This window comes from Mugil cephalus, chromosome 1 (genome assembly GCF_022458985.1).
Source record: "Mugil cephalus isolate CIBA_MC_2020 chromosome 1, CIBA_Mcephalus_1.1, whole genome shotgun sequence".
Taxonomy (NCBI): domain Eukaryota; kingdom Metazoa; phylum Chordata; class Actinopteri; order Mugiliformes; family Mugilidae; genus Mugil; species Mugil cephalus.
This window is the reverse complement of record NC_061770.1, coordinates 35,953,928-35,966,251: the sequence shown is the minus strand read 5'-3', so window position 1 is coordinate 35,966,251 and position 12,324 is coordinate 35,953,928. Positions and strand designations below refer to the sequence as shown.

The following is a 12,324-nucleotide window of genomic DNA, read 5'->3' as shown; positions in this document are numbered from 1 at the left end:
TGATGGAAAATAAACGACGGTCTCTTTGTTGTTTTGCTGTCTTCTTCAGTATGGGGGTCCTCAGGAGCAGCATGTTCCCCGGGGTCCACCACTGCTGGGAGATGAAATGTGGGCTCAGGTGCACCAGGTAGGAGCTTCTTAATTGGGCATGATTGTGTTTCATCATCTGCTTAGAAAATCCCTATTCAGGTTGTCATTTGTGTTGCAACCGGGCAGATGAAAGACGAACGTGCTGAATTGTTTTGAACTGACACTGGAGTCATTGCATTAGTTGTGTCCACCTGCTACAGATTGGTTCATTCTTATGTTCACAGCAGAGGGCCTACCCAGGGAAGATGCCAGGGGGGCAGTTGAAGAGACCGGGCCCTCCATTGGGAGAGCACTCTGTTATTCAACACACTCCCACGCCATCGCTGCATCTGCCTTCCCACCCAGCAGCAGAAGACTCTCCAAGCCCCAGCAAGAGGAAGAAGAGTTCAGATCAGGTAAAAGGCAGCTACAGTTCATGCAACTAACCTCTAAACCGTTTAGTTTGTCCTTCTTCTTGTTACTCAACATATTGCAACGTCACACTCTCTCTTGCACAGGTATCCCATCCCGGGCTGCAGCGTTTCTCTGGTCCTGGCCAGTCCTTGTTGTCTCAGCAGCAGCCGTCAGTTCACCACCTCCCCCCGAAACCCGCCTTCTGGAACCCCCTCCACAAAGACAACAGTGCTCTCTGGCAACCCCAGACCTCTGAACGCAAGAACACACAATCGCAGGAGTGCCAGGTCTGAACAGCAACAAAATATCCCATCTTTATGGTATTGATAGCCATGGGTAAATATTTTACTATTGCCCTCAATCAATGGAAAAAAACTCATTCTGTGGTGTAGCTCCATTGATTGTATGGATTATTGCACACTGTGTTGTAACCAGCATCAATTGCCATTATTGAGTTTGTTCACCTTGTTTTGTTAATTGAATTTAATATCACTAATCATCCCTCATTTCCTTCTTGCTCTATGCTTCAGCAGGAGAACCACAAACAAGGAATGGGCAGCTACACTCAAAAGTTATCCCCCCCATCTTCCGCCCCTTCCAACCTCTCCCCTCCCCCAAACTCCTCCATTGGAAGCTACAACCAGGGACGGGCTCCTCAGCTCCAGAAAGACACGTTACAACCTCAGGCTGTGAACCATCAGTCCCCCCACTCCAACTACCCCAGTCCAATCTCCAAACTGGAGCGAGCTCCACCCTGCCAGGCTATGGAGCCCCGTGGTCTCCACAACCAGAGAGGCCCTCTCACTGGGAGCCAAGTTACCTCTCACGCAGCGTCTACTCCAACCAGGGGAGACCGAGATCATCACCTACATGCCCAGTCGTCACCAGCAAATGCTTCTGCAACCAGCAGCAACAGCAGCAGCAGCAGCCGCAGCAGTGTGCCTTACAGCCACTTCCAGCCTCATCCAGGGCTGGGGCACCAGGGTCGTCCTCCTCCTGCCAGCAGCACCTCAGTACCTCAGCAACAGCAAAGTGGTCCCCATGAGGCCTGGAGATACCAGAGCAGGCCCAGCAGTCAGTCCCTGGTAAGTGCAGGTTATTCATACAGTAAATCAAAGTTTATATTGTGATGAGTCATTGGATTACAAAAAAGACTTGGGCGTTTCCGCTCAGCTTACATTAGCACTGTTAACACAGCTGCAGTTGTTTGGATAATGTTTGTGATAATTATTGCTTTATGTGACTGGAGATTCTGTTTGTGTATCTTCAGGAGTCAGGCATCTACAGGCCTCCAGGTCTGCTACCTCAGCGCCAGCAGAGCCACAATCAGGCCGTGGATAGTCGGCTTCCAGGTCCCTCCCAGCATCACCATCACGTCAGCCCTCCTCTGCCTCCAACCAACTCCACTCGAACGCCCGTCATCACGTCCAATCCTCCCATATCCCAGGCCTCCTCCTGCTCTGTCGGCCGCTATAGCAACAGCAGCAGCTCTAATGCTGTTGCTATGGCTGGCGTGTCCACGGCGACCGCATCTCTCCCTTCTGGTTGCTCTGTGAACAATGGCGGCAGTAATAAAAGCTGGCAAAGAGTGAGAGACCCGACACCCCAGAACTCCACAAGCCCCAAATCTCAGCTGGTTGCGGTGGTGCAGCCAAGTTTTCAGAGAGGCCAAGCTCCTACTGCCAACCGGTCTCAGCAACAGGGGCTGCACAGACCTCAACACCAGGGGCCCAAGTCCCAACCTATGAAGGGGAAGGCGTCATACTATGCTCAGGCTGAACAGGACCCACCTTTTTCCTCCTCATCATCATCATTGTTCTCCTCAGGGCACCAGAGGGCAGGGGACAGTGTAATTACAAGCAGGGTTTCCAATCCACTTCCGAACTCTCCCAGCACGTACTGCCCACCTCCTCGATCCACTGTCAACTCTGTTCCTCGACCATCCAGTCCAGCGCTCCTGTCCAGACAGAGTCGTCAGCCAGACTCTGCCTCGACACAGATGTACTCTCAGCCCCAGATTCACCCACAAGTTCCAACCTCTGTTCCTCAGTCCATTGAAGAGGCTCTAGACAAGCTGGACGCCGAGCTACAGGGACACATGCAAGCTGAGGAGAGGAGGAGGAGGGACAGAGAGGAGCAAGAGAGGAAGAAGAGAGAAGAGGACAGGCAAAAGAAAGAATGGGAAATTAGGCAAAAGCGGGACGAGGAGAGGAGGAGGAAAGAGCTGGACGAGAGGAAAAAGAGAGAGATGGAGAAACAGGAGGAGGAGAGGAGGAGGAAGGAATGGGAGAGGCAAGAAGAAGATCGGAAGAGGAGAGAATTGGAGCGACTGGAGAAGGAGAGGAAAAAGAGAGAGTGGGAGAGGCAAGAAGAGGAGAGGAATAAGAGAGAGTGGGAGAGGAAGGAGCAGGAACGGAAAAGGAGAGAACTGGAGAGGCGGGAGGAGGAGGAGAGAAAACGGAGGGAAGCAGAAAGGCAGGAACAGGAGAGAAAGAAGAAGGAACTGGAGAGGGAGGAGGAGGAAAAGAGAAAACAAAAAGAACTGGAGAGGCGAGAGGACGAGAGGCGAAGGATGGAGCTCAGAAGGGAGGAGAAACAGTGCAGCGCAAAAGGAAAAGAGCAGACCGCTATTGAAAATCTGGAAAGGCTGCTCTCAGAAAACACTTCCTCGGCGCCTCCACCTCCTCCCCTCTCTTCTGTTACTGCGCCTCCTTCTGGTCCACCACCACCACCCCCCAGCTCCCAGGCTTCTCCCCCTTACCCATGGCTCAGCCGTGGCGGCGTGCTCCCCTGTCCACCGGGTCAGGCACCGACCCCCGAGAGGCTGCGACCGCCTCCTCTCACGCCTCAGACCGAGTACGCCAGAGAAAAGCAGAGGCAGAGGGAGATGTGGAGCAACAATGGCGGAACGACATTCAGCCCCTCATCAACACACAATACCTCAGGGATGAACCAGCTGGTGTACCCCAACAAGCCCCCGGCAATGCAAGCAGCACCCAACCAATCCAAAGACGCAGCCAGGGAGAAAGACGGCAGCCAACACTCTCTCCCTACCTTGGCACTTAGAGAGCCCCCCAAACTGTATCAGGCTTTACCGCCGTTATCCTCCAGCTCCGCACGGGGAATCCTCAACAAGAAGGCCACAGAAAATGGTTTGGAAAAAGCCAGCAGCTGCAGCACTGACTCCGACAGTGCCCAGTTTGAGGAGGAGCCCTCTGAGATGTCCACGATGCTCTCCGAAGGTCTGGCTAACATCATGGCAATGCTGGACGAGTCCATCAAAAAGGAAGAGGAGATGTATAACAGTGAAAAGATTCGGTCTAGAGGTCTCCTTGACAACTTTTCTCCTCATGCCAAGCCAAGCAAGAGCTACCTGCCTGCCCCAGACCTAATTCCGGCAACAAAGCATCAGCCCAACCAGGAAGATTTTGGATCCAACTCCAGCCCTCCTGTTCTCAGCCGCCAAGGCTCTCTGGCATCCCCATGCAGCCGGACATCTTCCCTCAACGAGGAAGATGAGGAGTACCTCAAAGCTCCTTTAACTGTTCCTCTGAACACTAAGTCGTCTGCAGACATGGGGATGGGAGTGGGTAACACCAACTACCGCCACAGTGACCTGGCTAAGCTCTACGGCCTTCCTGAACAGTCTAAAAGCGAGGCTGACGAGGACGACGACGAGGAGGATTCTGAGGCCCCGTCCTGTTCTCCACCACCACCACAAAGGCCCCACCTCCACCAGACAGGTGTCAACAGCATGTTTAAGTCCCTAGCAACAGTCCTGGACAGCCCGAAGTATGCTTACCGTGGGGGTCCTTTTGGGAGACCCCCTCCATCGGCGTTGGTTGGTGTCAAATATTCTTCTTCGCTGTCACTGGGCCCTGACATCTGCCGGCAGCAGCAAGGTAGCTCCCCCACGTCAGATTCAACTAACCCACCATCCCTAAAGTCCTCTCCTCGTTCTCTACTAGAAGACAAGAAACTGAAAATGGAGGACTCTGATGTCTGGACAGATGAGGGGGAAACAGAGGAAAGGATAAACCCCATCAAAAAGAGGAGCGCTCCCAAGTCAAAGCATATGAAGTTTGTCAAGGAGGAGCAAGAGTTAACAACCATTTCTGAGTCTACTCTGACAGAGTTGGGCAAGAGCTGTGAGATCATCCTCAATCGAGAGTCGCTCCCCAACAAGAGCTCCTTCGACAAAGCCGAAGGCAAACTGGAGGACAGACACAAGCCTGGTAAAGTAAAGGAGCGCAGGGAGAAAGACAGAAATAGGGACAGGGAGAAAGACAAGAAGAGAAAGCATGGTCACAGCAGCAGGAAGCATGAAGACAGGAAAGAAAAGAAGAAGCACAGAGAAAAGAGAGATGAGATGGTTTCCTCGTCGTCCTCCTCCTCTTCTTCATCATCATTCACCCATTCCAGTTCCAGCCACAGGCGACACAAGGATGGCAAGAGCCACAAGGAGAAGAAGGATCGAAGAATCCTGGTCGACCTCAATCACCAGAGGAAGGAAGGGTCGGAGAAGAGTCGCAGTCATCACGACGCTGATAAAAAGAAACGCAAGGAAGCGTCTGGATCCAGCTCCACCAGTGAAGGGGAGCACGCGGAGTGGACCTCAAGTTCAGGAGAGAGATCTGCTGATTACAAAAAAGGCCCCGAATCTGGTCCGTTGGGTTCCACCGACTTCCTGAAACTGAAGGCGCTGTCAGACGGGCCACCCAAGGAGCTGAAGATCCGCCTCATCAAAGTGGAGAGTGGGGACAGGGAGACGTTCATTGCTTCAGAGGTGGAGGAGAAGAGGATTCCACTGGAGGACATCACCATCAACAACACTGCGAATGAAGTTATTCGGTCCTGCAAGTAAGTGGACTGACAAGAGGTCTTAATGATACCCCAGGTCTATATAACCACTTACTTTTCATGAATTCTCAGTACAATTCATATAGAATGATAATGATAAATATGTTTTTATTCCCAGATTTGTTCTGTAAATTTGTGTTTGCACGACTTAACCTGTACTTTTTTTTCTTGTTGTTGCAGGGGGGCCAGAATCAGAGGGAAGTTCAGAGAATCTTATCTGCTGCAAGCTTTCTCTGTCAAACCCATCATAGGCTCAGATGAACCCATTCCTAGAGAGAAACTCAACCCTCCTACGCCGAGCATTTATGTAAGTCACCAACTTGTGATACACTTAATGTAATAATACTTTATTTGAACCCCATGACAACATGAGGTTTAAAACATCAAACGATAGGGAGGATGGAAGCCATGTTAATGTTAAGTTATAGCACTTAAACAAATTTGCTGTGGAGAGTAGAAAGAGTTGAGTTCAAACACCACGCCTTTAGCATGTGCATGCTGCCCTCTTGTGGTGGTTTACTAAACAACAACAATGACTTCTCTTCTCTGCAGCTGGAGAGTAAGAGGGATGCGTTCTCCCCCGTGCTGCTGCAGTTCTGCACTGACCCCAAGAATCCTGTTACCGTCATCAGAGGGCTAGCTGGCTCTCTACGACTCAGTAAGTTCACACACAAAACCAGTGAGTGAGCTGTCCTGATACTGAATGAACCTGAGTGTTTTATACTTATTTTTTTTTTAAATGTTTTCAGACCTGGGGCTGTTTTCTACAAAGTCACTGGTGGAAGCCAACGCAGAGCAGGCAGTGGAGGTCCGGACCCAAGTACAACAACCTGCTGATGAGAACTGGGACCCCAGTGGCACCGGTCAGACGTGGCCCTGTGAGAGCAGCCGCTCCCACACCACCATCGCCAAGTACGCCCAGTACCAGGCCTCCAGCTTCCAAGAGAGTCTGCAGGTATAAAAACACATTGGTCACACCAGACACACAGTCAACATTTCCATGTTTTTACACTCTGTTTTGATCACGCTGGTAAAACTCATCATGTGCCTTCAGGAGGAGAAAGGTAGTGACGAGGAGGATGATGAAGATGACGAGAAGAAGCCGACAAACGTTTCCGAAATTCCCAACAAGGACGGCTCCAAAGAAAGTAGCAAGTACGTACAATATTAAGAGCACAACATTTATTGTAAATTCTTCAGTGTTTCACAACTTGTACTAACGCTTCAGTGTTCTCCTTAGTGGCGACCAGAAACCAGTTGGGAAGATCATTAAATTTGGCACCAATATTGACCTCTCTGATCCCAAGAGGTGAGCAACTTCAAAACAATAAATCCGTACTCAATGTAAAATCCTCACATAGGCAGAGTTGTAATCTGTCGTCCTCTCTGCTCAGGTGGAAGCCTCAGCTTCAGGAGCTGCAGAAACTTCCAGCGTTCATGCGCGTGGCATCCAGTGGAAACATGCTGAGCCACGTTGGACACACCATCTTAGGCATGAACACGGTCCAGCTCTACATGAAGGTCCCAGGCAGCCGAACACCAGGTAGGAGATCAGAAAGACTCAAGATTCAAGTTCACTTTGTTGATCCACCAGTAAATAATCTGAACTGTAAGTACAAACTAAAAATCCTCTTGACACGTGCTTTTCCGCCCTGCTTCAACCAGGTCACCAGGAGAATAATAACTTCTGCTCAGTGAACATTAACATCGGCCCTGGAGACTGTGAGTGGTTCTCTGTCCATGAGAACTACTGGCAAGCCATCAATGACTTCTGTGAAAAGTGAGTAGATCAAGGCAAATCTGACACAGTTTGAAGTTAAACTTTAGGTGAGATGGATCGGAGTTACTATATCTTTACGTTTTGTCGTCAGGCATGGAGTGGACTACCTGACGGGGTCCTGGTGGCCGGTGTTGGAGGACCTCTACAACGCTAACATCCCCGTGTACCGCTTCATCCAACGGCCTGGAGACTTGGTGTGGATCAACGCTGGCACTGTTCACTGGGTTCAGGCCGTAGGCTGGTGCAACAACATCGCCTGGAACGTCGGCCCACTCAATGGTAGGGAGTGCTCCATCTAGTGGCCAAATATACATCTACGTGTCCTGAACAGCCCAGGATTATTAGGACTGCGTCAGGTTGCATCTGTACTTTAAATATTTTTGAGAATTAGCTGAAAAGAAACCAAGAAGCCCTGCAATTTAGCACTCAAGACAAAACTGTGCAGCAGGACTTCATCACACAAGGGCAAACTATCAGGAAGACTCTGAAAGTTGTAGGACTTTCAATTTCAATTATCCCAACCAGATTTAATCTTAATCGTACTAGGGTGACAAAGAACTTGCAGTCTGTCATACAGGATGGATAATATATGGTCTGAACCAGTGCACAACTTCAAACATCCATGCAATTTATCAGGGGGTGCACTTTCCGATCCAGTCATCCCTATAAATCTGTATTTGGTCACTCAGTCTTTTTTCCAATAATGCATATATAATGTTCCACATGTGTGTGTGTGCAGGTTACCAGTATCAGCTGGCCTTGGAGAGGTTTGAATGGAACGAAGTGAAGAAGGTCAAGTCCATTGTTCCCATGATTCACGTGTCCTGGAACGTGGCCCGCACTCTCAAGATCTCCGACGCAGACACCTACAAAATGATCAAGTAAGTACAGTTTTATCACATGCAGGTAAAAACTAGTTTTCAGTTTGATAGCAGCTGCTTATTGACTGTCTGTTCCTACCTTCCTGCCAGACACTGCCTACTGCAGTCCATGAAGCACATCCAGATCCTGAGGGACCAACTGGTGGCTGAAGGCAAAAAGATTTCCTATCAGAGTCGGGTCAAGGACGAACCTGCCTACTACTGCAACGAGTGTGATGTGAGTCCTCACTTCCTGCTTTCTGGACACGCCTGCATTTGCACTAAAACCATCTTCATCATCATCAGCCTCGTAGACGAGAATGTTTGACCTACTCCTTTCTTCTTCACAGGTGGAGGTGTTCAATTTGTTGTTTGTGACAAGTGAGAGCAACAGCAGGAAGACATATGTGGTTCACTGTGAGGACTGCGCCCGACAGCGTAGCCCCAACCTGACCAACGTAGTGGTGCTGGAGCAGTACCGCATCGAGGAGCTCATGAACACATACGATTCCTTCAACCTGGTGAGCGGAGGATGAAATAAATCAAACTACACTACCGGTCAAAGGTTTCAGAACAGCACGCGGTGTCCTCTGGTAAAGTTGGTCAGGGCTGCATCATACAGCAAGATGATGACGCAGAACTATAGTCCAAGCTATAAAAGGATAAAGGACCCAAAGTGTTGTAGAGATTAAGTAGGGAGCCCTTACCTACTATATGTGTTCTGTATTAAACTTGGCCTAGTGCTGTTTATAAATCTACATTATTAATATTATCATTTTGCATTTAATATTAAACTATCCCTTACCCCTTTGCTAAAATATGTTGGATTTATGTTAATGTGTATTTAAAGAAATTTTAATTTGTGGATGAAAATTAAAAACATACAAAAATGTCTCATCAACCAAAGATTTTGTGACCCCACCTGCAGTATCTCCACAGACCCATGCTCTAGACCAGGGGTGTCAAACTCATCTTAGTTCAGGTGCCACATTCAGCCCAATTTGAGCTCAAATGAGGCCAGATCAGTAAGATAACAGAGTGATGACCTATAAGTAGGGATGTCTGATAATATCGGCCGATATTAGCCTTTTTTTGTAATATCTGTTCATGTCGTTATCGATTTTACCACCAATTGACGACCTTATCAAACTGCACCCGGAGCCAAAACAACAACAGAGTGTAGCTAATGTGGCTAACAGGTTGCTTGCTACCTAAAATTAGTCTGGGTGGAAAAAAAAACGCCTGTATATATTGGTTGATATCGGAATTGGAAATTAAGAATTTGGACAATATCGACTATCGGCAAAAAGTCAATATCGGACATCCCTACCTATAAGTTATAACGACTACAGATGTTTTTCTATTTGTTTTACTGCAAAGAAGAACATTTAAATTAGGTTTACATTTAATAAACATTTCTTAAGAAAAATATGTGCTGTTTGGGTACATTGCTGTGGTTGTTGGGTAGAATTTCTTTTCATTGAGAAAAAATTGTAATTTCATCACTTTGCAAATTCATGTTTGACACCTGTGCTCTAGACTTTAACCCCATGGAGCTGGTTTGTGGACGGAAGAGTGAAGAACTCTCTGAAAAAATATTTGATTTCCATTTTAGAAAGAAAGATTAATATATGTTAAATCAGCCAATAAAGATGGTTACTTTGATGAGTCCAGCGTTAAACTTCAGCTCATTATTTGGTCTATTCTTTCCCTTCAGAGTGAACATTTAACTGCATTTCAATAAAAATAAATAAAAACACTTGCGTGTTCTGAAACTTTTGACCAGTAGCGCATGAACAGGTGAAATGTTGAATCTTTTACAAGTTTTAAATGAGTCGTCTCTGTGTTTGTCTCACCAGGCTTCCTCCTCCCGGTGACAGAGCTCCCCGCCTGCGTCTCCTCAGCCATAACCAAAACTCCTGCAAGCCAGGACAAAAAAAAAGACAGTGACGCTCTGGTTTCCACCTTTTCATTATTCAGCATCAATTTTTGCTACTACTACTACTACTGCTACTGCTACTACTTGCCGAACAGCCAGTTGAATACGTTTACTCGTTACTGTTTACAAAAAGAAAAACCAAGCCGCCAATAAAATACCAGTTTACTCTCAGATGGTGCTTTCAACCAGAAACCCCGGGCAGCCCGCGAGGCTGACACCCCCGGGGGGCAGTTGGTGCTGCCATTGAACAAACTGTGGAGGGTAGTTGATGGTTTCAATGGCGTGTTTCTGTCAGTACCAGAAAGAACTTTTCTGTTGTTGTCTTGAATACTGAAATTTGTACATGCTGTTTGAAAATTTTTGTGGGGTGCTGTCTTTTTAAAAAATAATTTATTGTTTTTTTTTGGTCGTTGTTTTTTTTTTTTGTTTGTTTTTTTTTAACTAGATCAGCCTAGATATATACCACATTGGCCTTGTATTTAGAAAAGAGAGAAAATGAAAAATACTAATAATAGAGATATGAACATTTTTCTAAAGCATTAAGAATTTAAAAAAAAAATACAATTGTTTGGAATGCTTCAAAAGATACGGGTTTTAGCGACTTTGGTTGTTTGAGGGGTGGGGAAGGTTCATCAGTTTTTTGTTTTTTCAAAATTATTGTATGTGTTGTAAATCTTGTTTTTATGAATTATACTTTTATTTCTCCTGGAGATTAATATTCAGTTGTCACACATCATCAGGTTGTTTTTTGTGTTTGTTTTTTTTGTTTTTTGGTTCATTTTTTCCATCTCTTCATGAACTTTTGAGAAAAAAAAAAGAAGAAGAAGAAAAGAAAAAAGTCATTGTCATCTGGTGTGTGTGTTGTACCTCTGTTTTTTCTATATGCAGACTTAGTATTTCCTGGATTTTATTTGGCATTGTACATTTAATTTAAAAATGTTTCCTCTATTTATTGGATATCAATGTTCTCCCTTTTCTTTCTTTTTTTTTTTGTAAACGGGGTTGTACAATTTTGCTATTTTTCCCCTTTATTTTTTATGGTGACCGATTGCTCTGTACGAACTGAATCGTGGAGGCTGTATGTCCGCGGGACGGGAGGCTGCTGTTTCTCTGGTGCTCGCCTCTCGACCCCCACCTTTTCTCTCCTGATATATATTAAATTATATCTTTATCTTGAATATAACACCACCTTTCCTGTAGACGATAGACACACTGCTCACGTAGAGAAGATGACTAATGGAATGCTGTGTTTGTATGCTCATTAAGGAAAAAAAAAAACTTTTTCCAAAGTGTTTTGAGAAATGGTAATTTTTTTTTTTTTTTTTTTTTTACTGCGTAGGGGGCTTTTAGATGAGATTTTAATGATTTTATGATATTTGTTGAATATGATAATGGGATAGATGGTGCTAAATGTTCTCTATGAACAACTTTTTTTTTTTCTTTTTGTCTTCTTAAAATGAGAATTCTATTTTTCCTGTTGCAATATTACCTTACACTTTTTCCCTTCTCTTTGTGGTCATTTATTTATAACTGCACTGTTTAGAGAATTCACACGGACATACTTGCAGACACACACACCAAACTGAGCCAGACATGTCTTAAACACTTGTGAATTTGTGTGACATTACTATGACTATTAATAATAAACGCTTTTTGATAAATCCAGATCAGATCAGGACTCGTTTGAATTTCTTTGTCACGTCTCATCTTCTAGTAGCTTAATTGTAAATAAGAGTCACATCTAGAGTCGTTGCTTATGAGGCACCAACGTATAATACGTTAATATGCTTCCATTTTCCCGTATTCTCTCTATCGTCCTCCAACACTACATCCACAAACCTCCTCTATCCTCAGCATCCATCGACCGTCAACATCTTCATTATCCCTCCCTCCGTCTCTGAAACATCTCACATGAGCTCTAATGTACTCATCCCACAAGAAGCTCACAGAATAATCGCTAGCTTTTCCACATTTCCGACCAGTCACAGAATAGTTGTCGAGAACGAGCTGCGGGAACTCCCAATGTCCACAATGCTTAGCGCATGTGATGTGGGTGTGTCCTGTGAGGACTTCCCCAGAGTTCAGTCCTTGAGTTTCTCGTGTTTGAACCTTTGAGTAACATGTCCCTTAGTGAGAGACAATGAAGACAACATCCTTTAAGCTACTGGCTTTCTTTATATCATTTATGAATAAAAATAAAAAATGGTGAAAACAAACAACATTTTATCATGTGAGCTTGAAACCTTGTTACCATGAAGAGTAGTTGAATGTGCATGTCAAATAAATCCCATACAAGCTTTTTCTTGCAGCCCTAAGAACGTAACAAGCTTTAGAGTTAATACGTGACAGATCATCATATTCTTTCATTTATATTCTAATTCATTAGAACTGCAACACCCTCA

The 12,324-nt window shown here is 45.8% G+C and overlaps 1 protein-coding gene across 7 annotated transcripts in view; it reads left to right on the top strand.

Annotated features, from left to right (window-relative positions):
- kdm6ba (lysine (K)-specific demethylase 6B, a) overlaps nt 1–11,587 on the top strand; it is a 47,228-nt gene extending 35,641 nt beyond the window's left edge. For 5 of the 7 annotated variants that reach the window (XM_047602113.1, XM_047602156.1, XM_047602106.1 and 2 more), the window contains 17 exons: nt 50–127; nt 315–485; nt 588–770; nt 1,014–1,568; nt 1,754–5,343; nt 5,524–5,650; nt 5,896–6,001; nt 6,093–6,298; nt 6,398–6,498; nt 6,584–6,652; nt 6,738–6,886; nt 7,009–7,123; nt 7,215–7,402; nt 7,863–8,004; nt 8,095–8,221; nt 8,334–8,504; nt 9,843–11,587. In XM_047602113.1, the coding sequence (XP_047458069.1) occupies nt 50–127; nt 315–485; nt 588–770; nt 1,014–1,568; nt 1,754–5,343; nt 5,524–5,650; nt 5,896–6,001; nt 6,093–6,298; nt 6,398–6,498; nt 6,584–6,652; nt 6,738–6,886; nt 7,009–7,123; nt 7,215–7,402; nt 7,863–8,004; nt 8,095–8,221; nt 8,334–8,504; nt 9,843–9,860 (6,096 nt within the window). In that variant the 3' untranslated portion in view covers nt 9,861–11,587. The remainder of the gene's footprint in view (nt 1–49; nt 128–314; nt 486–587; nt 771–1,013; nt 1,569–1,753; nt 5,344–5,523; nt 5,651–5,895; nt 6,002–6,092; nt 6,299–6,397; nt 6,499–6,583; nt 6,653–6,737; nt 6,887–7,008; nt 7,124–7,214; nt 7,403–7,862; nt 8,005–8,094; nt 8,222–8,333; nt 8,505–9,842) is intronic. The other 2 variants (XM_047602147.1, XM_047602138.1) reach the window with 2 other exon arrangements.
- The last annotated feature ends 737 nt before the right edge of the window (nt 11,588–12,324 follow it).